The sequence below is a fragment of the Lactuca serriola genome, chromosome 7, assembly GCF_051521515.1.
Source record: "Lactuca serriola cultivar US96UC23 chromosome 7, Lser_US96UC23_V15, whole genome shotgun sequence".
In the NCBI taxonomy this organism is placed as follows: Eukaryota; Viridiplantae; Streptophyta; class Magnoliopsida; order Asterales; family Asteraceae; genus Lactuca; species Lactuca serriola.
The window spans coordinates 195136174-195163760 of record NC_136414.1 but is presented as its reverse complement, the minus strand read 5'-3'; the positions used below and the strand labels follow the sequence as shown (position 1 = coordinate 195163760).

At 35.9% G+C, this 27587-nt stretch overlaps 1 protein-coding gene and 1 non-coding gene across 2 annotated transcripts; both read right to left on the bottom strand.

Annotated features, from left to right (window-relative positions):
• Positions 1–1750: 1750 nt before the first annotated feature.
• ALATS (Alanyl-tRNA synthetase) lies at positions 1751–9512 on the bottom strand. The gene is made up of 22 exons (XM_079010937.1): positions 9010–9512; positions 8554–8792; positions 8334–8474; positions 8109–8255; positions 7863–8015; positions 7633–7762; positions 7391–7487; positions 7115–7235; positions 6664–6774; positions 6488–6583; positions 6290–6391; positions 6071–6193; positions 5766–5909; positions 5270–5341; positions 5102–5177; positions 4676–4818; positions 4475–4583; positions 3605–3792; positions 3364–3453; positions 2674–2856; positions 2422–2601; positions 1751–1999 (listed from the first exon to the last, which is right to left on the bottom strand). The coding sequence occupies exons 1-22, from the start codon at positions 9368–9370 to the stop codon at positions 1928–1930; spliced, it is 3078 nt and encodes a 1025-aa protein (XP_078867063.1). The 5' UTR covers positions 9371–9512; the 3' UTR covers positions 1751–1927.
• A 4573-nt stretch (positions 9513–14085) lies between these two features.
• On the bottom strand, positions 14086–14192 carry LOC145065130 (small nucleolar RNA R71). Its single transcript, XR_013688280.1, has one exon. It is a non-coding gene; the product is annotated as a small nucleolar RNA R71 (small nucleolar RNA).
• Positions 14193–27587: the final 13395 nt, after the last annotated feature.

Genomic DNA, 27587 nt, shown 5'->3' with positions numbered 1-27587 from the left:
TTAGTCCTTAATATATTTTTTTGTTTCAAAATAAGTCTATTTTTGTTTTTGTACCCATTCAGCACTTATGAATTATTTATTTAGGGTTTTTCTTAGGACATCTTACATGAGAATATCATTGATGATGTGTTTGGGGTTGTTGATGCTTATGTCTATCGCGGCCTCGACTGCTTGTTGCATAGGTCTTGTGGTTTGGCTTAGGTTTTGTGTTCCGAACGTCGTAACTTCTTCATACGATATATGATTTTAACGATCTTTATATCTACGTGTTCGTTTTTTAAGTCTGTTATAACTTTCGTTAAGATTAATCCTATTAAAATATAATAAGTTTTTACTTACGATTTTATAAAAAAAACAATCATACATGCATTTATAAAAAACGTATGGATATAAAGATCATAAGTAAAAAATATATTATTTTTTGAGTTGTACTAGACAAAATACAAACACATAGACATACAGATCGTTAAAATACGAGATAGTATGAAAAAGTTATGACATTCAAAACACATGATCTAAGCAACCAATTAATCGAGAATGTGATGGACATAAGCATCAAAAGCCTAAAACACTTCGTTAATGATTATTCCACGTAAGATGTTGTGAGAAAAACCTAAAAAAATCATTCATAGGTATTGAATGAGTACAAAACCAAAAATAAATTATCTTGCAACAAAAAAAATAAGGACTAAATGTGTACAAAGTCAGTCATATATTACCCTATTAAGTCATTTTACCTAATAGCCAGTCATAAGGACTGAATGTGTACAGTTTAACAAATTGAAAGGGAAAATATAGACAAAAAAAATAAACTCAGTGACTAAATATGTTTAAATCGAATAATATATTACCTCTTAAGTCATTATCCCATCTATTTATTATGACATTTATTATTATAAATATTGCATATCAATATTATGTGGAATTTAAAAAATAAAAATAATAATAAAACCCCATAAAATATCATATGAAAAAAAATTAAATAATTACAAAATAAATACCATTGATGTCTGAAATTGTGATTTCAAATGGTCTGATATTATTGTTTTTCGATCAAATATCATATTTAAAAAAAATTCTCCAATTTTAAGATTTTGAAAGAAACTTTATTTTAGATCATTTGAATTTACTCAAATTTATCGTTTTAGACAATTTGAATCTACATAAATGTTAAAAGATTTAGACCGTTAATATGTGATCTTTATATATTTGGATATTGATTAAACTAGCCAAACAAAAATAACAAAATTTTGTGTTTTGCAAAAATGATTATCTTCTCCTAAATGGGTTATTCTAGACATTTTCTTGAAATTCCTTCTCATTTGTACGTAAATTTTCAGAAAACCCTCTCAACTCATGTCTAGATTATCCTTCTCATCAAATGTTTGATTTTAAGTAATTGTATTTTATGTACTATTTGTTGTCTGTTTTTTTTTTTGTTAGATTTAAGTAAAAAACAAAGTATTTTCTCAAATTTTTGAATATATTTCGGACTTACTTTTTAATACTTGGAGCAGTTTTTTTGTCTGGAGTCTTAGATTTTTAATTCAAAAAAATCTGTGAAAAGAAACATTCTAACAAAATGACCCAGTCCAAACTGTGGTTATTTTTCAAAAAAATAAACAAAAATTGGTTACTTTCTTTAATGGATACCCCTAATTTATTTTGAGGGTACTAGTAAATTATTTAATAAGTGTGAATTACCAACATGACAATGCAATTAAAAAAAGCACCAATTAACAATATAAGAAACACATAAATAGAGGTTTTCTAATTTGAAAAATATTAACACAAACCAACATGGTTTCAACTATGAAAAAATAAAAAGAGAGAAGATTCAAGTTTCAAGACCATTCTGTAGATTCGTATATTGAAATAAGGAAACCATAAAAATAAACCATACGAGAGAAGAGAAGTGTTATACTTTTCAGCCGAGTTTGAGGGCAGCAAATGACTTGGCAACATCTATTGCTTCATCTACATGCTTTATATCAGGTCCCTGAAAGAAAGTACAGTATTATTGTCATAAACAGATCCTATGAAGTGCTGAATGTATGTATGTATAAATGATAGATTAAAAAAATATTTGAGAAAATAAAATAGCATCAAACTTAAGGTAAAAGGAAGGAAAATTACATGCCGACAAGACTAGAAAAAATTAAGGGGAAAGCCTCCCTGACTTTTTCTATTAAATGGAATGGATGGAATGAGGAAGGAATGGAATAAGAAAAAGGTAATGAAATGAGTCATTACATTCCATGATCATGTATGGGTCACCCATGTCATAGGAATGGATTGAATTTTTTTATATATGTTATAGTTACAAAACTATTCTATTATTATATTATTCAACAATAATCACAGAATTTAATATTTACAAAACTTGAAATAATACTATAAAATGTAAATGGCAATAATTACCTGGCCTTGAGCAAGACCGCCTTTCCCTCCACCACCTTTACCATCTAGCGGCTGCAGTGCCGCCTTGAGCCACTCCAACACCTTCAAATGCTGACTTTTATCACTTTTTTCTGGTACACCCGCACAAATTAAAGCCTTCTTTGATACTTCATCAGTGCTAAAAACCATCACTGCCATTCCCTGCTCACAAAACCAAAATTATTAAAAAAAAAATAAATGGATTTTTTATTTTAAAAAAAAAGGACAACCTACCTTTTGCTCCATGACTTTCACAACTGCTTCACGAATGGCAGCAGTGTCTGAGCCAACTTCAACATGTGAAATGCAGAAAGCCTTTCCTTCAGATAAAGCAACTTCTGCTGCTTTAGTCGCACTTTCAACAGCTTTCTGGATGTTCTCTTCACCCATTTTCTTTTTATTTTTTATCACTTGATTCTGTAAATACAAAACCACCCAACCCATCTTTATCTTTTTACTTTTACTCAAACACAAATACAAAAAGAATCTAACTATTTTCTCTACTGACTGTTTAAAACAGTCATAAATTTTTTTCACTGTTTAGAAAAAAGAAAAAACAAAAACAATTATTTTCCCAGTTAATCTTTTACTCATAATAGCCACCTGCTCATATTTTTTTACCTTATACCTTGAGCTTATAAAATGCTTACAAGTTTCATTTCACATATTGCTGTTATTGGTATAGAAATGTAAGAAATTGTAAGTATAAGTAGTTAGGAACATAGTCATTTCACAAATTGCTGTTATTGGTATCCAAAAATGATAGTTCAGTGGCTAAATCGATAAGTTAGTGAAACCATGTTATGCAGTTATGCTTATCTCTTTTAAAACCCAAAAAATAGTTTTTTTAACTAGAGAAAATATTTATGTTGTTAAAAAAAATTAAAAATTAAAAAGGATGAAAGTAGGTTGTGTTTTTCTTACCTGTAGGATGGAGATTTTTGCCTTTAGATCAGCCTTCTTTGCTGATGAAATAGCTGCAGACTCTACTTGACCATTCAAAGATGATACTTTCTGAAACAAAAAAGAACACATAATTTTTCCTAAAAATATAAATACATTGGTATCATCGGTAAAAACTATAGAGTATGTTGTCTAAATTGATAAAAAGAAGAGTAAAGTGTGTGGCTATTCCCCTTAATTTTCCATAAACTAAACAACCAACCTGTTCAAGGAGACTTCCATCCAGCTTTGATGCCTGATTGACTTCCTCCTCGAGTGCAGCTGCTTTTTTGATAGCCTCAAAAGCATAATCTGTAGTAACAGCAGTAACTCGCCTAATCCCCTTGGCAATTCCCTCTTCAGATAAAAGTGCAAATGCCTTTGCCTCTCGTGTATTTGAAATATGCGTCCCTAAAATATATCAAAAATACTTGATATAATTTATTAAAAAAAAGAGCGCTATAAAGCCCCATTTGTATTTTGTAATGAATGACATAACAAAATAGAGAGATATAAAGCCCCATTTAGCATGCTTTGGTCTAGATTAATGATAATGGGAGAAAAATTACTAAGAATTAAAAACATTTTACTCTTGCCACATCAGATTTCGATTAACCTGTATTAACACAAACCTTCTCCAATGCACAACCTTTTCAAAAGTATATTTTTCTAAAATTTAAATTATTGATCCTTGTCTATATGAAATATTTTATCAAGCAACATACAACATATTTCTCAATGAAACATTACTTGGTGTTAATATTTAATTAAATAAATACATCATAATGTATGTCAGTTACAAAAAAAAATCATTCTAATTTCAAATATTCAATATTGGTGTTACTATGTTTTTTAATGATAAACGTTTTAGAAACATATTCATTATTCTTTTGTAAAATTAATAAAATAGATTAACTAGTAAAAAAGAAAAAAGATTTAAGACTCAAGGATGATTAATGGGGTAAAAGAAAACGGTTAAAGGAGAGAGTGTCGTTAATGCACTATAAGGTAGGACACAGACTTGCTCTCAACCTCTCATTTGTACGAAAGACATTAATGCCCTCAAGTCATCAATATTAAAATGCATATATACCTCCGCAGAGCTCTGCAGATATGGATTGCCACTCATCATTTTCAGGATTAGCCAAGAGTTCATCCACTTTTCGACCAATAGCAACAATCCTAACTGGATCAGGATACACCTGTATATATCACCAATTAATTTTTTTTTTATTTTCTCTGATTTTAAAAGAAAAAAAAAAGAACAAAAATTAAATAGTTTTATACTGCTTACTTCGCCAAATACAGCACGTAATCCATTTACACGTTTTGCATCAGCAAGGCTTGCCTCTTTTGCAGAAACTTCTAGTTCGGCTTTAATTTGTTCATTCACAATGGATTCGATTTTGCGAAGATCTTCTGGCTTTACTGGCTTTCCTGTAGAAATTTTATATGTAATTTTTATTGTTAGTGCAAAATAGCAATGTTCTTATAAATATTTGTTTGCTATAGCATCCTACTTTCAGTTGTTTCTATCCACTTTTGCTTCTTACTATGGTATATAGTACTTCAAAGAAACTACAAAATTATTGCATCGTATTTTTGAAACATCTACAGAATTATAGTAGTGAAAAGTTCTTTGTATTTGTAGGACATCTCTATAAATGTGTAGATTTTTCAAATATAATGTTGTGACAGAAAGTAGAATGATAAGCTTTACCATGGGAAAAGTCAAATCTTAGTTTTTCAGGAAGAACAATTGATCCTTTTTGGTCAACATGTGTTCCAAGTACTTCCTACAAAAATCATGCAGTGTTAGGGAGTTTTGAGAATGATCAGCCAAGGTGACAACAAATAAAAATTATAAAATCAATAATTTTTCAATTACCCTTAAGGCAAAATTCAACATGTGTGTACAGGTATGGTTAGGAGCAATGCGCTGACGCCTTTCATAGTCAACCTAAACAACAAGATATTAATCCCAAAAAGGTGAAACAAAGTACAACAAAGCCACCATAAATATTAATGAAAAAAGTGTGGAGACCACTCTTACTACCAATATGGCAATTTACTTTATTACTTACCTATAATTGCAACATATTTGTTTTCTTAACCAATAATAGCAATGTACTTTACTTTTCGGTTTTCACCTATTATAGCAACATACTTACATTTTGCTATCAATAAGAGCATTGTACTTTATTGTTACATATTGCCATTATTTGTATAGATATGTAAGTATGTTGCTAATATGTAAGTGCATTGTGGGTAAAGAAATGTAAACATATAGTTATTATGGGTATAAAGTAATGTACATTGTCTATATTGGTAAAAAAAAATAAAAGTAAAGTAAGTATGTTGCTATTTCCTGCAATTTAGCTTACCTTACAAACTACTTCATCACCCACATGGAAAGTGCCAGACTTCCCACTAATTTTACCAAGATGAATCACATAACCAGCATAAACTTGAACATTCACAACGTCAAATGATCCAGATGAACCTCCAAGTGCTCCAGTATCAAATATCTAAAACCCCAGTAAACTATGTCAGATTTTATAAAAAGAAACATATAAATTATGTGGTACAGCTCAACGCCCATCATATGGTGTAATTTACATAAAAAACACTGTTGTATATCTCATCATTTGTCTAAAAAGTGAATAGGTCAATAACACTAATGACTAACCTGACCACCTTGCTCAGCATAGAAACTTGTGCTTTCAAGAATTATACCAACGTCATCACCAACAGATGCACTTTCAACATACTCACTACCCGTGTAAATGGCTTTTATCACAGTTTTATGGTCCTGGAATTTTTATAAAAAAAAATGATATTTTTAGCAAAATACTAAGTTGACAGATGGTGAATGAAGTTATATAAGTAAACAGGCTTGCCTACATACCTTAAACCATGTAAATTTGAAACTATCATTTGTTGTAGCAACCCCTTTCTTATGCAGTGCTGAGGTGGCATCTGCATCCATGACAATCGTAACAGCAGCTTGCTGTCACAAATATTACATTAGCAATGAAACTACCAAACAGGGATTCAGTTATTTTTCATGGACGCAGGCAAGAAAAAAGAACACAAAATGAGGAACCTTATTCTGGGCGTTTCTTGATCTTTCTCTGGCTTCATTCATTGCAATATTAAAACCATCAACATCAACAGTCAACCCTCTTTCTTCTGCCATCAACTGGAAAAAGAAAACATATATGTTTATAATAGAAAAACAAATGGCATAAAAGTAAGTAGTCAAAAGAACCCTCCACACACCTGAGTTAGATCCAATGGAAATCCAAAAGTGTCCCACAACAGAAATGCATCATGTCCACTAAATATCTTTCCTTGAACATCTTGAACAGTCTTCTTAAACTTCTCAATTCCCTATATACACAACCATGGGCAATTTAGTCATTGTAAAAATCTTGTATTTTCCTTTCCATTCTGTTGTTTTTTCTTCTTGAAACAAGAGATTTTTTATAGAGATAACTGTTTATACATCTTGTATTTTCCTTTTCATTTCTGTTGTTTTTTCTTCTTGAAACAAGATATTTTTATAGAGAAGTGTTTAAAAAAAGAAGCCTAGTGTAATCCTCTCTATATGCAAAACAGAGATAGAGGTAAATTCATTTATACAACCATTTTCATTTTTTTCCAATTTGATTTTCAACTTTTTTTTCTAACAAAAATAGGGTTGTAAATTATAAATAAAGATTAAGCTTACATGGAGTAATGTCCTCCCAAAGCTTGCTTCCTCTTCTGCTATAATCTCCCTGATATGCGCCTCTTGTTGCTTTAGCTCGGGAAAAACATGACCCATTACATCCACCACAACTTTTACCAATCTGTTACCATCATAACAAAATATTACCAAAAGTTGCATATACTATAATATACAATGTATTGTAACCCTTCAAAATGATATTTCTATTGATAGAAAAAAACGTATGTTGCAATATACATCATAATGTTGATTTTGAATCAGACTTTCAAAATTTACCCATTGAAAAATCCTTGTTGTGCTTTCAATACTTCTGTTCCATAACGTACAGCTCGCCGAAGAATGCGTCGCAAAACATATTCACGCCCTTCATTGCCTATAAAACAAGAAAACTTATATTATTATAAAAATCAAAACAAGTTATATAGCACAATTAGTCATTATGGTTAAATAATAAAGAAAATTAAACATACAACTTATTGAGTAATACTAAAGCAAACAATTCAAACAGTGGATTTAACCTGGACAAGAACCATCTGCAATGGCAAATGAAAGAGTTCTAATGTGATCAGCAACAACTCTGTATGCCATGTCAATTCCATCCACATCATCTGCCCCCACTTTGCCAGAATATGGTCTAGCACCGGTTGACTAGTCAAAAGCAATGAAAGTCAGACCATGTATATTGCAATTTTCAACTAACATATGTAAAGGAGTATTTTTGTATGTGTTCTTGCAGTTTTTATATTACCTTCTGGATAGCATCAAAAATAGGTAGAAAGACATCAGTGTCATAATTGCTCAGCTTGTTCTGAAGAATTGAAGTCAATCTTTCAAATCCCATTCCAGTATCCACGTGTTTGGCAGGTAGAGGTTTCAAGGATCCATCAGCTTCCCTGTTAAACTGTGGAATAGGAAAAACAAACATGAACCACAATGCCAATGGAACATAAAAACTATGCATGCTTACAAATGAGACAAGCTTCAAGATCTTTACCTGAATAAACACATTATTCCATATTTCAATCAATGTAGGGTCATCATTGTTAACTAAATCTGCAGCATCACGCCCACCAATTCTATCAAAGTGTATTTCAGTACAGGGTCCACATGGGCCAGTGTCACCCATCTCCCAGAAGTTGTCCTAACAGAAAAATAAAGGAGCAAACATGATTAGTTAGCTGAAACCTAAGCATGATTAGAACAGATTGAAAAAACTTACTTTACAACCAAAAGGCAAAACTCTTTCGGTTGGAAGATATTTGAGCCATATCTCTCTCGCTTCGTTATCCGCAGGAAGGCCCAGTTTTTCATCACCACCAAAATAAGTAGCATATATTCTATCAGTAGGTAGCTTAAAAACCTGTAAACCAATATAAATGGCCCGAGTCATGGACATGAAAGAGTAATGGTAAAATGAGATAAAAAGCTGTGGTCATTACCGTTGTTAGAAGCTCCCATGCCCATCCAATGGCTTCTTCTTTGAAATAATCACCAAATGACCAGTTACCAAGCATCTCAAAGAAGGTATGATGATAAGTGTCTTTGCCAACATCATCGAGATCATTATGCTTCCCACCAGCGCGAATGCACTTTTGAGTGTTGCATGCACGAGTCAGTTTGCTCAATGATGTGTTAGGATCAGCAGTACCCAAGAAGATAGGCTTAAACTGGTTCATTCCTGTAATTCAAAGTTATTGTTGTTAGATATCATGATGGATACCTAATTTCAAAACTAAGTACCATATATGTACACATGTTCTATTTACTTGATCAGTTTCTGGATTCCAAATATCAGTTGTCAAATTAGCATTCAACAGATATGAGTTATCTAAAATTACGTGAAATTAGCAATACAGTCATATAGCAACCAATCAGATGAGAAGAGATTAACATACCAGCATTCGCAAAGAGAAGGGTGGGATCATTGACAGGAACGACAGGACTTGATTTCCAGTAAACGTGATTCCTTTCTTCAAAAAACTTTACAAAGGTATCTCTAACTTTGTTGGCCGGCCACTCGACCTCCGCCGCTGCTTGCGAACCCATGGTCTTCACGCAGGAGGAATCTCGCACCGAAGCAACAGTCGAAAAATTAAACCTACCTAAAGCAGACAGGTAATTCTTCCTACGAAGATTTACTAGTAAACAATCCGCCGCTGCTGCCGCCCGGAGTGATAAAGGAGGTGCAAACGAACAAGTGACGACCCGACGGCAATCCAACGCTAAATTAAAATTACGAGTGATGTGAACCCTCATCCATCTGTATACGATTTCCAGCAACTGAAGCAACAGCAGCAAGGTTAGGTAGACGTGTTGACCGGCGGGAGTTCAGCTACGTGATGCGGCGGCGATGATAGCTGAAGGTTTAGGGGAGGATCGGATAACTAGGGGAGCACCACCAAGTTTACACTTTTTCTAGCTTTAGAAACGACGTTGTTTTACGATATTGGGCCTCAAAACTCCGAATGCTAATCCAATGCCCTATTTTGATTTTGGAAAAACTTAGGGCCGTTTGTATAGGATCAAATTTTTAAAATGGTCTCAGAATTAGGATCAAATTTTTAAAATGGTCTCAGAATTTGTAAGGTGCTGTTTGTTTTTCTGAAGCCAAAATGTCTGCAGTTTACGGATTACATCTGCAAGTCTCTGCAGCAGAAGAGGTGAACCAAACGTCTGCAGTCTGCAATAAGAAGATTGTTTGTTTTTATACGTCTGCAGACTGTTAAAATCAAATAAAGTTTAAATAAACCAATTTTTTTGAACTTAAAAGAGTTTTTAAACTTTCAAATTTAAATAATTTTATAATATTGAAATATAATTCTTACAACCAAAACAATATTTTTTAAAAAATTTTTACAACATCAAACTATCATGTTAAACCTCATATAAAATTTGTAAGCTAGTGATGTTAAAGATAATGTTTATAAAGTTTGATCAACAATCAAAAGGTGATTAAAATTGAAGTAAAATCACACTTTTGTTACAATTACATTGATTACAACATTCAAAACACCAAAAATTGGGACTGTTTTACATGTAAACTAAACACAAAAGATGAATAGAAAAGAATCGTTGGTATAACCAATGCAGCTTGCAACTTGCAACAGGTGCTTGAAATGACTACAACTTAGCATTCCTTGGGAGAGATCATTGAGTCCTAGAAAAAAGATAACACCAAGTTAGATGTTCTTGATCGTATAACCAATGCAACTTGCAACAGGTGCTTAAAATGACTAGAAATAAATAACTTTGAAATAACTAGAAATAAAAAGTCTAGCATCTTTGAAGACTTTAATCAAACAGTTGGCGTGCTGTGATTATCAACTAATTTCTGTTCCATTTAGATCAATTCAACCATACATAATTTATCAAAATTAAGACCAAATATCATACTAAGCAGCATAACAACAATCAAAACAATTTCACTAATGCATATGATTATTTTTGCTTCTGCACTACTTGTGAGATATAAACAGAAAAAGAAAAGGCAAGACTTTCTTAAATTATTGATCTTTAGCAAAAGCAAAATACGCCATAGTGCAAATCCCTAATCTTTTTATATATAAAAACCTAATATGATCATGTATTAAGCAGATGGAACTTATTTCCACAATGCAATTTTGAAACTGATGGAACTGATCATGGAGAATTTCACGTTGAAACTGAAAAAAAAAACGTAAGGAAAATGTTGAAACCTGTTGTTCGCAGGTGGGCTGGATCGCAATGTCGGCTGGTCGAGATGTCGTCGGTCGCCTGGTCGCTGGACGCCTTCAATCGGAGAGGATGCTCGCGACGGCGGTGCTGATCGGTGGTGATGGTCGACGGATTGAAGATAGAGCAGTCAAGGGTTTGCCGGGTGGAGAAATATGGACCAAGTAAGAAAGCGACGATGGAGGCGGATAGAAAAGAGGGATGCGTTTTTTTTAGGTTAAAAACAATTCGCAGACGTGAGAAGAGGTTGGGCCAAGTTTGTGTGGTGAAGACCTCGCGCAAACATTTTTATGTCTGCGCACTTCAAAAAAACAAACACACTGCAAACCTTTAGGTCTGCGCGTGGTCTGCGCCGTGCAGACAAAAGAGTCCACGCAGATCTGCAGAGAAAAAACAAACACCCTCTAATAGAGTGTCACTGTGTTGGATCATTTTACCTTTATTTTTTGTTTAATTGAATGTTTCTGTTTATAAAACAACCATAATAACTTATTGAATAAATATAAACACAATATAAATCCAAATTTAACAAAAAAACCAAATCCAAACATAAATATTTTACAAATTCATCCGATTATAGCAATCAAAATTGTTTTGTTTTGGATGTCATTGCTATAATTAAATATATTTTTTCAAAATACAATGCTCTAATTGGGAAAAGTGAAAGTATGATTGTAAGATGCATTCACTGTATGCATTTGTTTAGCATGTTTAGTTCACTCATTTGCATTGCAATTCAATAATTAACCATGTATTTTACTTGCTTTTGGAATAAAATTTGGCACACTTCATTTTCACATTTTTTTATACTATTTCAGACGGTTTCGGGGGTTGGAGGTGATTCAGAATGGTGAAAAGGGTCAATAGCAAAGTGACGGAATTTTCGGAGCTCAAACGAAGAATTCAAGATTTCATCATAAAAGTTTTGACACAATGATATTGTCATATTTATACATATTTTTAGGTAATATTTATTTACATTTTTACCGATAATTTGGTTATTTGCATAAAATATTGGTACTTATAAGCTTAAATTATATTTTGCAGCCAAATAGAAATATTTTCGAAGAGAGGGACTAAAATTGACAAAACATGGAACTTTTGAGGCTTAAAGGAAAGAATAATAAAAACTCAGCAAAAAAAACGTACTCACGACATGAGTGGAGTATTCTAGAAGATATGCACCGGATGAAAGAAGAGTCCTTGTCGAATACATTCATCTCGCACTCACGACGTGAGGCTTATTGGCTCGCGACGTGAGGCTTATTGGCTCACGACATGAGATTGGAAAAATCGAAAATTATATAAACCTTTGTCCATTACGACTTGAGAGACTTTTGGCTGCCTTGGAGGGTTCCTAAAGACGATTTGCGGAAGAAAAGAAGTTCCGGAATAAGGTATCAACACAAAGAAGAAGAGAAGTTCATAAGTAAACTTATAGTTTGATACATTTAGTATGCTCTTTAATATTACTTGTGTTTGTTTAATTGCTAGTATGTCCAGCTAAATCTAGTTGCTCCTGTTAGCTGGATGAAGTTGGAACTCATAGTTTTAATACATTAGATTTGACTTTACTTGTTGGTAATATGCTTGTGTTGATTGATTTTACCTAGCATGTTTAATTTAATATTTGATTGCTTTAAATTCTTGTTATGTGTAGTTAGTGAATACAAATCTGCATAAATTTGAATACCTAATAATTCAGTGAACAGTAGTTTATTAGAGCTAAGATCAAACCAATGTTAGATAAGTAATTGAATCATTAAATTAAGTTGTGCTAGAGAACTCATATTATGATTGTAATTGTGTTTTGATTAATAAATTTTACATGGCTCCAATCTTATTCAATAATTGATTATGTGTTAACTATTGTATGACCATACATTGACTTACATGAATTAATTAAAGTTAGTAGATTTATAACTAAATTGCTAATACTATCTTAATTTAAACCACTGAGGGAAAGTGGATTCGAACTAACATAATTGTTTTAGTAATTGATTGAATTTTGTATTAAGAATTAAGTTCATCTAAACTTGCAAAATTAGATAAAACTCATTCCTTGTTAATAATTAGGTTAATTTAGCAGTAAGTATATTAATTAGTCAATACCGTTTCCTGTGATCGACACCCGACTTACCCCAAGTTATACTATAGTCTAACTAGGTACACTGTCTAAGTGCAATTAGTTAGTTAAGGTAGTTAGGTTATAAATTTAAAATTAGGTGTAGCTATTTGCACACATCAAGTTTTTGGCGTCATTGTCGGGGAACGGCTCATTTAATTGTTGATTTATTTGCTTTAGGTTGATCGATCCTTTTTGAGGGATAATCCCTGCAAAAAGTTACTTTTCCAACTTAGTTTTTTACAGTACTTGACTCACGACGTGAGCCTTAAGCTCATGACGTGAGTTCAGTATATTCACGTTTTTTTTTTCGTTTTTCTTTTTTGTTTGTTTTTCTGCGACAACACGAGGTGGTAGCCTTTACCACGTTGTGGTAGCCAGTCAGTAGGAAGTTTTATTTAGTTTTTGCTCATTTTACGTTTTTATTTTGTTAATTTTGCAAGAGTTCATGACCAGAGGCTCTTACACACCTTTGCTGCCACCACTTGAAGATCCAGAGTCGACCCTTCACAAAAAGAAAGATAAGAACGTGAAAGAAGATCAAACACCAAAGAAGACACCCTTACAAGAATTCACGTCGATGTTCTCAAAGAAGTCAGGGAAGAAAACGGAAGAGTCGAGTTCATCTTCAAAGAACAAGAGCATGGTTGAAAGTTTAGATCAAATACCTATCCCAACCGAATCCGAGTACGACTCTGAGACCGAGTTTGGACTATATACGAGTGAACCCGAGAACGAGCCAAGAAACGAGATGGAAAACATTGAAGAAATGTCAATGGGAGCTTATAAGAAGCGAATTCGAGATGATGTAGGTCCAGGTTTAATACAGCCAGCGATTCTTGTCGCTGCCACATTCGAGCTGAAGGGACACATCCTTACCGCACTTAAGGATATCCCATTTTATGGGAAGGATCATGAGGATGCTTTTAAGCATCTAGATGAGGTCAATGACATTGTTGATTAATTCAATGTCCCGAATGTCAATAGAGATACCATCTTACTAAGGATGCTACCAGTCACTTTCAAGGGAGCTGTAAAAGACTGGTTGAAAGCACTCCCACCTGGTACAATCACTACTTGGGCTCAAATGCGTGAGCAATTTCTAAATCAGTTTTGTCCACCTTCCAAGATAGCTAAACTCAATAAGGCAATAGCCAACTTTGAGCAACAATCGGGGGAGTCACTATACGAAGCTTGGGAGCGCTACAAAGGGTTGTTAAGGAATTGTCCTCAACATGATCTAAATGTTTAACAAGAGATGTTTATTTTCTATGATGGGGTCAATGTTATGACAAGACAACCCCTTGATTCTCAAGGGCCACTGAAAAAGAAAAATCCAAGGGAGGTCAAGGAGTTAGTTGAAGAATTCGCAAAACACTCTCGTGAGTACCACAACCCAAGACAAGATGGAGCAAACAGCAGTGGGGGTGCACATTCTGAAGAGATGGCTGCTATGATGGCAATGCTCAATACTATGGACCGAAGATTGACCCAAATGGACCAATCAATTCATGTAATAAGAGTTGGATGTGAGAAATACAGTGGGCCATGCTTGACTAAGGATTGCCATTTGGATGAATATGGGAACAAGAAGGCTCAAGTTTGCTACTCAAGTGGGGATAATCATGATGAAGACTGGATGAAACCAAAGAATGAGTGACTGCCTTATAATGAGTACAAGAAACAGAAGGAAGAGAAATTTAGGCAGACTGGTTGGGGTTTTTACCAAAAAGAGCAATCACAAGCTGAGAAGAAAGCTGATTTGGAGACTATGTTGGTTCGTTTCATGGAAGCTTCAGAAAAGAGACATGATGATATTGATGCAAAATTGAAGGATCAAAGAAAAATGATGAAAGAACAACAGACCTTGATGAAAAATCATCAAGCCATGATGATTGACCAGCAAAACCCACTGAGAAATCAGCAAGCCTCCATCAATAACCTTGAAGCTCAACTTGGCCAACTTACAATTTTGGTGAATGAGAAGCTATTTCCTCAAATTCCTGAAAAGAAGACTCAATCCCATGTTATGGCGATTGATACTGAAGAAGAGGCCGTCTCTGAGTTTTTAGAAGCTCTATAAGTGGAGCCAAAGCCATTCGGACCAAAGCCAAAGAAGAAGAAGCTCAAAAAAGGAAATTGTTGTTGAAACACCAGACTCACGTCGTGAGCCCGCCATACTCACGACATGGGATCGGTATGAACAGAAAAATTCAGATTCCATTCCGTCTTACCCACCGCCTTTGTCGTTTCCATCTCGAGCACATCTCCGTCCACTGGAAAGGGAACATCTGGAGTTTATTCAACAAATAAAGGGTATTCCTATTAATACCCCTTTTATCGATTCACTTTCAAAAATTCCAAAATACGTGAAGTACTTACAAGATCTTATAAACACTCGGCAACAATTAAAGAAGAACTCTAAAGTAATTCTCAGTGAACAAAGTTCAAGAGTTGTATTAGGAGAGATACCTAAGAATATGGGAGATCCCGGATGCCCCAGTCTTCCATGTGAGTTTGGAAACAATTTGAAGACTTATGTTTTAGCCGATTCCGGGGCTCGCATAAATTTGATGCCATATTCATTTTATCAAAAGCTGAATATTCAGAAAATAAAGGCTACAAAGATGACCATACACATGGCCAATCAATCGGTGACTCACCCGATGGGAATTGTAGAAGACATCCTTGTTAAAATTGGGAAATTTGTTTTCCCGATTGACTTTGTGATTATGGATATGAAGGAGGATGTTAATGTCCCAATAATTCTTGGTCGTCCTCTACTTAATACTGCTAGAGCTTTAGTTGATGTTCGTGAATCCAAGCTTACATTGAGGGTTGGTGATAATGAGGAGACTTTTGGAATACAAGATGGTTTTCAAGGAAAAGATGTAAAAGGTGAGGTGTTCAATATGGAAAAAGATGATGATCTTGAAGAATTGGAAAAGCTCGTGGAGGAAGAAATCAAGAGAATTCATCAAGTCAAACGCACCAAACCAAGAGCATCTGTATCGTTTTTCGTTGAAGTCGTTACTTACACAAAACCAACAACTTTGATGAGTGAGGAAAGCGATGATTTGTCGAGTAATGAAGACGAGGCTGCTTCCAGGGAGACGAGTCCAATGGTAAAGGAAGAAAAAGGATACTATGGAGCTTCAGAAAAGTGAAGAAAAATTGGAGACTAAGGGGATCAAACGCAAGCTCGATGGAAACGAGACCAAAGCTAAAAAGGAGAATTCAAAGAAGGCGTACATTCGACGTGTCCACCAGAGTTGATCAGTCTAGACTCACGACATGAGTCTAGACTGATATACGGACTGTAATACTTTGATGATCAGCCCACCAGAGTTGATCAGCTCATTTAGAATAATCCAATAAGTGTGTTAGTTCAGTTTCGGTTGGTTAACCATCCCAATTGTTTTAGCCAAAAAATAGCTCACGACGTGAGGTCCTTATCCTCACGACATGAGCAAGAATGAATCGGGACCACAGATAAGAAACAAGAAACCTTTTGACCTACACATTTTGTTTATTCCCCACAAAGTGAAGTTGTTTTCTGGTCCCCCCATCTTACCGATTGCGGCCGATTCCAACTCTTAATCTCTTTTTGCTTACGTAGTCTTCCAATTTAAGGTAATAATACTTAGTTCTCATGGCTAATTTTGCTTTAATAAGTTGCATTTGGGGTAAGGGTTTGTAGTTATTTGAATGTTAAAATCAATGCCCTAAATATGAGAAATCTTTACTACATATGTGTTGAGTATACTTAGAATCAAGTTGGCATAAAACCCCAACCAAGTATTTGGCCCGATTTGTCGAATGTCATGACCGATTCTCGATGTGGCATCGAACTCACGAAGTGAGCTTTATTGCTCACGACGTGAGACTTAGGATATGGTATCTTGTTTGCTGCTAGCCTGTTTACCTTGTGGTGTTTTTTTTTGTTTTTGCAGGAAATGGCTTCAAGAGGATCCAATGAACAATTTCAAGGGCATGTGTCATCTCGCCACATGTTATACCGCCTTCCTGTTGACATGCCAACTCAAGTTTTAACCAACTTCACAAACAAATTAGGATGGTTGCACAACAGGGAGTTTGCAGTTTCTCCAAGAATTGATTGGGCTATATTTGAGGAGGTTGGCTTGATGTAGAGGATGGCTCCATTTTTGACACAACATTTTTTGGTGGATAACTTTTCTTTCACCTGTAATGGGTGGAGAAATTTGTTTGCAATCAGTGAGCCTGTGTATCAGGAGCTTTGTGTGGAGTTTTTCGCTTCTATTTCTTTTGAAGCCGCCATAGTTGATCCCTTTTATCCAAGGGCACTCGTATTCCGTCTTGGGTGCGAGTATAGGGAATGTAGCCTGAGCGAGTTTGCATGGAGAATGGGAATTTATGAGCAGCATGAAACCCAGCTACATGCTTTTGAGCTTTTTACGAGAACGACATCAAGGGAGTATTTATCGGGCGCATTGGGTCTAGATTTTTGGTCGACAATTGCCAATGGGGTATTTCATTATAGGGTATCACAAGAGAGTCAGATTCGCTCCCCAATTCACCATTTTCTCCATCGCTTAATCGGTTTTTCCATCAATCACAAGAGACATGGGGATAAGGTTACTAGCCTTAACATATTTTTTCTATGGAGCATTGTTACATCGGGAGTTTTCTACAACATCCCGTACCATTTGGCAAATTATTTGGGCAGCAAGGCTACGATTTCTCGAGCTGGTAGCCCCGTTAATGGGGGTAATTTTGTTACGCACCTTGCGAGTTCCTATGGTATTCTTGTCCCACGTTTGACCCGAACTTTGACACACAAACTTGGGGATGATCTCACTATGGGATACTTAGAGTCCATGCATGTGGTAACTAATGAGGGATAACATTGGAGTATCCCGAGGGATGATGATGTGGAGTACCAAGAGCAATCAACACCTCAACAAAGGCCTAGAAGATGGAGGAATGTGAGAGCCCGGGGGGAGGTGGAGAGAGATCTTCAAGCGACACAACAACATGCGGGAGGAGTGCCAACCGACCCTTTCCAAAGTCGGGTGGGTACTTACTTAGACAACCTTCATGGGAATGCTATTTATACTACTCAACTTGTTGAGGGTATTTATTCTGATCTGGGTGTCATTCGACCACACTCCATGCCGCCACAATACCCGTATATGCCAACATGGGAAGAGTTATGGATGCCAAGAGGCGACGGAGCGGTAACAAGTGGAGCCCAAGATGACGAGGAGGATGATCGATTATTTTTAGTTTTTGTTTGTTTTTAGGAAGTTGGCCTTCTTATGTCCCCTCTGATTGCAATGGAAGCAAATCAGGTATGATGTCTGGACTGTGGGGGCGGGGGCAGTACAATCCCTGCTAAAGTGCCCCGTCTTGCCACACTTGTAGCAGCCTGACGATCTTGCTCTACAAGCTCCCTCATGCAGCCCGCCGCATTTCCTGCAGCGGCTTTGGCCTGGATGGCCCTTCGACCTGACGTCGGATCCCTTGGGTTTCTTCCCCGAAACCCCTGTAACCTGCTCAGTCTCCGCCTTCCTCTTCCTGAGGTGCTCCAAATCAATCTCCCTCTCCCGCGCCCTGGTAATCATGCACTCCAAGGTCGGGCAGGCTGAATAGCTGACATGCTCCCGAATGTCAGCCCTCAACATGTCATGGTAGCAGGTCTTCTGCATCTCCTCATCCCCAGCATACTGAGGTGCCAACAAGGTCCTCTCCCTGAACTTGGCGGTGATCCCCGCCACTGACTTTGTAGTCTGTCTCATATCCAGAAACTCCCTGGCCAGCTACTCAAGCTCCACTGCTGCCGCAAACTCCGCCCTGTACCTGGTCACAAAGTCTAACCAAGTCATAGCCTCCACGGCCGGGGCTCCCAGCAAGTCACCGACTGACTCCCACCAATCTCTATCTTTGTCCCTCAAACAACCCGCAACAAAGCAGACCTTCGACCCCTCCAGGCAGAAGCTCGTCAACTATGCAGACTCGATGTCCGCAATCCATCTCCTGACTGCAATGGGGTCCTTTGCCCCATGAAAGTCTGGTGCACCACTCCCTCGAAAGTCCTTAAAGGATAGTGTGTGCGTACCCGACTGGCTGGACACCAAGTCACTTCTGAATGCTCATAGGCGACCATTCATCAGCTCAACAATCCCTTCCTCGATCGACCCGAAAGTAACCGAGGTCGCCTCAAGGATACCTCTCGTGATCTCAGACGCGATGAACTCGCGTAACCCGTCATCGACCTGCTCGGACCCTGCACCCGAGCCTGATCTTGATCCCGAACCTCCTGCTCCTTGTCGTGTGACCACCATACTGAAAATAAAACACATAGACGTCAGGATCATACATACTTTTGAGAGGTCTCACACACTCCCCAAGTTTCTTGGTTCCATCTTGGCCCTCTTTGACTCGAGTACGGATCCTCTGCTTTCAGTAGTACGGGCCCATACTACCTTCCACATATATCCGTACTTTCCTCAAGGATTGCCTCAACTTCACCAAGTCCCTTAACCATTATCCATCTCCAACTAATCTCATCCTAGGCTTTCTTAGGGCACCTTCTGACCTACTCTCTGCCATCAGCTGCACTAGGGGTCCCTACCCATTTTCCCTAACTAGCTCACGAATATTGTTACATATTCGTTTACTAGTTAGTTAAAGTTAGCCATAACCCCTTTATTACAAAGCAAGTAGCATTCGTGTATTGAGTAACCAAATCGAGCATAACCTAATCAGGTTATCTCACTGCTAACTAACAGCTCTAACATATGGTTCATAGAGCTCATGTAGCAGGCATGCAGGGCATCCTTCCTAGATCCTTAGTCCTAATCTATCATGCGGTTCTCATAAACACATAACAGATATACAAGGCATCCTCCTAGATCCTTAGCCCTAATCTAGCATGCAGTTCTCATAAACACATAACAAGTATGGGTATCTTGGGGAAAACTTACTTGAGCTCGGTCGGTCGCACGCATCACACACCTTGTTCTTTCTCAAAACTCTTTAACTTAGATTTTAGAAAAAACTATTTCCTTGTAAGAAAAATCTTTTAAGCCCTCGGTTTGAGTTCAGAACCCCCCCCCCTCCCCGAGGGTGTCCGAATCCCTCAAACCAATGCTCTGATACCAACTTGTAACATCCCAATTTTCGAGTCCTAAAATTTCGTTTGTGATTAAGTAAATTATATATCGTTTTCTAAGACATTGTCATTATCATATCAACCCATAAACCATCATGAATAAGTCTAAAAATCACAACATCGAACATTGGTATAAATCAGAGTACAATCCCAGAAAACTCAATGCGGAAATCAAATGTGTGTGTGATGCGCTGCTACACCGCCGACTCATTCCCCTTGGATGAAGAGGTATATGAAACCAAAACTGAAACTGTAAGCACAAAGCTTAGTGAGTTCCCCCATCATACCACATACCATACAATCACATAACATACATACTGTCGGACAATTATGGGGTGCCTGTCACACCCCAAAACCGAAACGGCGGAAACGTTCGGGGGAGGAGGACGTCATGTACAGTATCACAACAAAGCATAGTAGTAAACAAACATTAACATCATCTATTGCATTAATAATATAGAAGTGTGTTATGTGAAGTTTATAAGACACAAAAAATGTAAATAAAAATACGAGATGAGTCTTGAACGATCACCATCTTCTCAAAACCTGACATCGGTACCTGTTTCCTGATGACCTGAGAATACAAGTTATTTTGAAAGAGTTGATCAACTTTAAAGTTGGCGAGTTCATAAGCATTTTAGTGTCATTATTTGTATGAAAATGTTTGTAAATGTTTGATGTATAAGTTTGTAGGTGTTTGTAGCAAATGTTTGTATCTCCAAGAAAATCCTATATTTTCTACTAAACGTAGCCTTCTACCAAGGCATCAAATGTTCTGTATGTTTATTTATTGTAAGAGTGTGCATTTTCCCAAGTGTGACTATAACCAAAAATATAGTTTTATATTACCGTTTACGTGAGAAGATCGCAATGTGAATGCAATGGAGAAATAATAAAGTACTGTAGTGTTGTATTATAGTAACTACTGTTGTACTAACTACCTTAAACCAATTGTTATTTAAGGTATAATGTGATATGATTGCACCATACTATCGACTAATAACACGATGATGAAAGACGTCGGAAGAAATGACATTTGGCACCCGTAGACTTGCAAGCCCACTGTAGCGAGCTGCAAGGTGTAGGATAGTCAATCCAATATAGATCTATACACAAATTCACGCTCTCCCTCCATTAGACTCTGGCTACAAAACGAGCCATGGCAGTGATGCCATGCCCCGAAATAATGGTTCACATTTATGTTATAATATTATTCTATATGTATTGTATGTACTAGTGTAATGTATGTTTTGTGACAACCGTCAAATTCTGGTAAAGTCAAAGTCAAACAAAGTTAACAAATCAAACCGATCAACTCAGTTAACCCTTGTATACTAGGGTTTACGTTATGTAATTATTGTACAACTCGCTATTCTAATGAGAAATCATCAATTGCAAAGTTCGTATATCTAGATTTCCTTAACCTAAAACTGTGGTAAGTAATGAACCAAACCAATAAAACACTATTGCACACTCATCGGGAGTGTGTAGGACCCTTAAACATGGCTTAACGGGGTTTAAAAACCTCGCGTTGCGAAGCCGGACACTCAAGAATGTCACAAACGAAACCTCTCTCAATCATTTTCACTCTATATCTCTCTATCTCAAATCTCTCCCGAATCTCTCTCAAAAGTTCCCTTAACTTTTTGTAATCATTCGGGTAATCCCGACCCTTAACCGGGTCAAAAACCACTTAAAACGGGTAAAATACCCTTAAGGTGTAGACCTATATGTGATTAGTATGCACTATGTCGTTATACTAATCGTGGGATTTATTTGTTGTCAAAACTTTTCCTTACAATAATCTAGCGTAGACCTACATCTAGGTCAAAGTATTCTCTGAAACCAAAATTTCTAGAATCATATTAACAAAATGGGCTTACGGCAGACCCATCAGACTCAAAGGTCTATTAGGTCTTAATCATACCACTAAGCATACATCAAATGGTTGTAAGAAAGACCTAGCTTGGATCAAATTTCAAGGTTTCACTTGGATACGAAACTACTAAATTCCATGGGTTTATTATATGTAGACTTTATTAGGAATTGCCTTCAGAACACCATAAGAATCGAAATACAATACACTTAGAACTAAGATAAACTTAATTAGATAACTCACGACGCATAGCCCTTTCTAACGACTCATTATCGTCTCACCTTTAAACATTTTGGTTGAAAGGTGCCGTCTTCCACTACTAGAAAACTGGCCTTTAATGACGCGCAAACAACGACACACACTGATAGACGACGCACATTTGTACGTGCCCTAAAAACTAATGTCACTTTTCCAAAATTTTAAGGATTGAGGACGCGCATTTATACGTGCCCTAAAATTAGTGTCAGAAAAGAAAAAAAAAAGTAATGCGGAGGGCGCCTTTCATAAAATGTGCGTCGTGTAAGTGTGTCGCTTTATAATTTTTTAATGAAACACGCCTTTTAGGCGGGAAATGATACGGTGGAAACAAAATCCCCAATTTTTTTGAAGACCCGCTCATTCTTTTCTCTCCACCTGCCGATGACCTTCATTTTCTCCCCTCATTCTCTCTGTAAAACCTAACAGCCGCCACCACCAGAAACATGAAGACCATTCTCTCGATCGTATCTTTATGGCGACGATTCTCTCTCGATCAGATCGAAGACCGCTCACTCTCTCCTTAGATCTCCCCCGATTCTGATCCCCCTCTCTATAACACCCTCGCTTCCTTCTAGAAATCGAAGACCATTCTCTCTTAATCGTATCGTTATAGCGACAATTAGACACAATAATCTCAACATAAAATTGGTAACATAACTCGTCTTCACCTCTACCCTACTCCATCTACAACGAATCCTCACATTTACAAACCCTAGTCCTGTTGCGCTTCTAGCCTTGGTCCTTTTTCTTCATCCGTTCAGCAAATAAGGGGAACACGGCTTCTCATTTACAAACCCTAGTACAGAAGCGCAAGGATTTGGTTCGACCAGTGGGTTGTGTTGTTTTAGTTTAATTGACAGCTTAGGGCTAATCATGGTATGCTCAATTGTAATAATCTCAATGAAATTCTCTCTAGTTGATTTCTACTTTTCCGTTCGTCTATATGAAATGCCTTGTAGTTTTTGATCTATGTATGGTTTAGCAAACATCTTTGGGCTACCTATGTTCAATGGATATGTAATTTCAGTTTTATGTTTAGACCTATGGTCTACTGTTCATGTTTAGCAGAATTTACCGAGTAAAATATGTTCTACTTATAACTATTACATGGTGTGTCTGCCTAACTTTTTGATATCATTACAGAATAACTCTCCATTTCCAAATGGAGGAGATTTAATGGCAGACCTTGAGGAGGCTTTGGTCAAACATCGATCTAATCATATAACAGGTTCTGAAATGGCAGAAACAAGGGAAAAACGGATCGAGATCCACGTCTAAAATCGTTTGACACAACTTGAAGGTTGCCATAAGAAGCATTTTTATTATACTTTAACATTGTAGAGAAATATTCAGATTGCTTGGTAATCTTTGTGTAGTTAAATGCAGTTTCTTTTTGGCAGCATAAACTTGATTTTTGCATTTTGCTTATTCTCATAATTACATCAAGGGTGCAAATTTGATTATGGGAGATTGATATAAAGCACCTTCATCGTTTCCATGTTCTTGCCTTTGGATTCAAGAATGCTTGATATCCTGTAATGGAATTGAGACCAGTCAACTCCAATATATTTCTGTTATTTTCATTGTTTCTGGTTCCCCTTCTTGAAGAAGTTATTACTATGTTGATGGTTTAAAATCACATTACATTGTATTTAAATGGAATTCTCCTTTCACAAAATTCGAATTGTTTTACCATAATCTTTGTAAGGAATTAAAGTCCTAATGCTCTGTAAACCAACATCCTAGACCTTTATTTGATGTCTTATACAATTCTACATGAATATTTACTGGCAGGTGAAGTTGTTTGTTGATATCATTTAACTCATTTGTTTTTTTTTATCGTGAATTTAGAATTACCTTTAATCAGAGGTGAAGACCTTCAGTCAAAGTGTTTGCTTGAACTCCATGGACTTAAGGTATACTGTAGTTTATAACATCTTGCTTTTCCATATTTTCTTTTGTATCTAAAGATTAACATTTAATGGGTTAAAGGCAAGAAACAACTATGTACTTTCATCTATTTCCTTATCATAGCATTCTACTTGCATCTTTTTCTACTACAACATTGTACTTAAGTAGATTTTTTCAAGTACAATGTTGTAATGAGAAAAAGAAATCCATAGTATAATTGAATAGAGTTTTTAAAGTACAATGTGTTGATAAGAAAAAAGTTGAAAGTACAATGTTGTAATAGAAAAATGGAAGATTAATGCTTATGCTTCTTTGAACATCATTTGTTGCAGAGACTAACAAAATTGGAGGAGGAAGAAAAGAATAGAGTAGAAACTAGGAAGAGGAAATTCTTTGCAGAAATACTTAATGCAATAAGGGAACTCCAGTTGCAAGTTCAGGCCTCTCAAAAACGTAGGAAGCAAAGGAATGATGTTGTTCAGGTATGTAAATTGTTTCCCTATATTTATATCTATGTATAATATATAATGTATCTACTTTTATACATCAGGAAGCTTACATGAGAATGGTTGAGGAAAGCAAGAATGAAAGGTTAACTATGCTTTTAGGGAAAACAAATGATCTTCTTGTGCGTTTAGGAGCTGCTGTTAGGCATCAAAAAGATGCTGAACATGATGGAATTGAACCTCTGAATGCTCCAGAAACTGAATTGCCTGAATCATCATCGGCTTCAAAGATTGGAACTCCTGATGAATCACAGCTTGATGTGGATGTCGATTTAATTGAGGCAAAACTTGATAATGGAGTGAAGACCTTTGACTTACTTGAAGGACAACGACAATATAATTCAGTCATCCATTCAATTCAGGAGAAGGTAATGTTTTTCTCCCACTCAAAAAGGCTCTTCATCCTCATATGTGTAAAAGACATCAATGCCATCTTTATCATGATCATTGAAAATAACCCATGTAATAGATACAATATTAAAGTCATTGAGCTGTGGCTACTTAGGGCATGTTTGGATTGTGGGAATTTCGAAGGAACCCAATGGAATTGGAATTCATGATTCCATTCCATGGCATTTCTGTTCCATCAAAATCCTTTGAAATTCAGTGCTTGATGGATTTTACCATTATGAGGGAGGGTGGAAGGAATTCGATTCTGTTTTACAATTTTGTATTAAAAGGCCAAAATATACTTGTAAATAACATAAAAGAGTTAAAGTTATATATTTAAGATAAACAAAGGAAATATATATGCAAATAAAAGAGTACTTTTTTGGTCTCTTGAGTATAGCTGACTTTTTCAATTATGTTCTCAAAAAGATTCCCCTTGCTATTTTGGCCCTTATTTGTGGTTTTGTAACGTTGTTGGTCCCTGTTCCTAAGTAAAATAACTATATTTTTAAGATCAATATTGCAAAAATCAGCCATACTCAAGAAACAAAAATATTCATTTTATGTGAAACAGGGACCAAAAACATCACAAGAACCTAAAAAAAGGGACCAAAATTGAAAAAAAAAAGTCAGCTCTACTCAATTCATTCTAAATAAGAATATAAAATAAAGTAGGATTTAACTTTTTATTATTAGATTTCCTACCAACCTAATAATAATAATAATAATAATAATACTTGGCAGGTTATGATTCTTTCAGATTTCATCATTTTAGAAAGGAAATGCCAAACACCCCCTAATGAGATATGAGCTAATGGTATTTAGTATTTTTGTGGTTGGGATGCATTTTTGTACAGGTAACAGAGCAACATGCAACACTTCAGGGTGGAGAACTAAGACCCTACCAACTACAAGGGCTTCAATGGATGTTATCTTTATTTAACAACAATCTGAATGGAATATTAGTTGATGAAATGGGATTGGGGAAGACAATTCAAACCATCTCCTTGATTGCATATCTCATGGACAAGAAAGGTGTCTCTGGTCCTCACTTGATTGTCCTCACTTGAGTGTAGTGAAGAAAGCACATCTTGGACTTGTTACAACCCTAACCTTCTCACAGGATTCAAGGTTCCCTCTCTTTTTTTCTGATAAATTCTTTAATTCAGACTTCAGACCTTTGACCTTTCCATACCCGTATTTTTTTATATAAGAAAGCTTGTTGTTTTTTTTTTGTAATACAGAGCCCTGGTGTTTGCATCTCTTGATTCAAGTGCAAGGGTCACACAAATCAAAGAAACCAAAAACAATGGTATATCACTTTTTCTCTCCTCACTCACATCATCATATAAACACGTGTACTTTCTATTGGATTTTTGTAGCTTGCTTATAGAAGAGAAAACAAACACTGATAAGAACATGTAAACCATGTTTGATGTGTTGAGAAGGAACATAACTGTAAAGCTTGAAACTTTAGTCCTGAACTGTAAACCCTGGTAATCATAATTTTCTCACTTCCCAGTTCATATTTATATATATTTTCTATGTACCATTTCTTGTCGTTTTCCTTTTTGACCAGGTAATATCATCAATTTGTTTCTTTCTACTTAGTATTTCTTACTGGTTGTGAACAAGCCTATCATCTTACATTTGAGTTTATAGGAATCAACAATTACTGTGAAACTTCCAGTGTTTAGATTTCTTACTGGTTGTGAACATTTGTTTGTTCCCTTTTTACCCTTCACTTGCAGGTTGATGATTTGTCAAGAATGTTCAGACTATTTTCCAAAAATACCCCATGGATTGGATCCTGTCTCTAGTATGTTTAAAAATGTTTGTGATTTAGAAGCTTTCGAGGAAACGAGACTCAAGCAAAAAGTAAACACACAAAGAGTTGTTGGCACATAGTAAGCTAGATAATGCAATTGTATATAAATGAGTTCATTTTTTTATAACATTTACTCACTACTGGAATAATTATTTGTATTTGACATATTAGTGAAATGAATTATCTTTGTTATTTATGGTATTTTATTTTGTATTATGAGATTTTTAATGTATTATTTAATTTGAAAATTAGTAAATCTATAAATAATATTTTTTTTAAACATTTAAAATTATGATACGCAAAAATGTGTGTCATCTTCATTTATGACATGGCCTTTCTTGACAGGGGCTTTCTTGATACGCATTGCGTGTCATTAACACGCGCGTCGTAAGGTTACGACATGTGAATGCGTATCGTCTTCCTTTATGATAGGGCCTTCCTTGATACGCATTGCGTGTCGTAAACGCGCGTCGTAAATGCACGTCGTAAATGAGCGTCGTAAATGCGCGCCGTCTTTCTTTATAACAGGGTCTTCCTTGACGCGCATTTGTGCGTCGTCTGAGCCTTTTATGACGCGCAATGAGCGTCGTAAAAGGCTGTTTTTTTAGTAGTGTTCGTAGACCTATAGGGTGCGATCATACCAGCACTAATGCACTGGCTCCCATCAGAACCCCTCAGCTAAGTATGTTTGGGCAAAGATAGTAACTAGGAT

Bases quoted from the DNA above. Each gene is read 5' to 3' on its own strand.
- ALATS (XM_079010937.1), bottom strand. From the start codon at position 9,370: ATGAGGGTTCACATCACTCGTAATTTTAATTTAGCGTTGGATTGCCGT. The intron at 7,488-7,632 runs GTTAAATCCACT...CTTGTTTTATAG, and splicing joins TGCAGATGGTTCTTGTCCAG to GCAATGAAGGGCGTGAATAT. The intron at 2,000-2,421 runs GTAATTATTGCC...ACTTTCTTTCAG, and splicing joins GCGGTCTTGCTCAAGGCCAG to GGACCTGATATAAAGCATGT.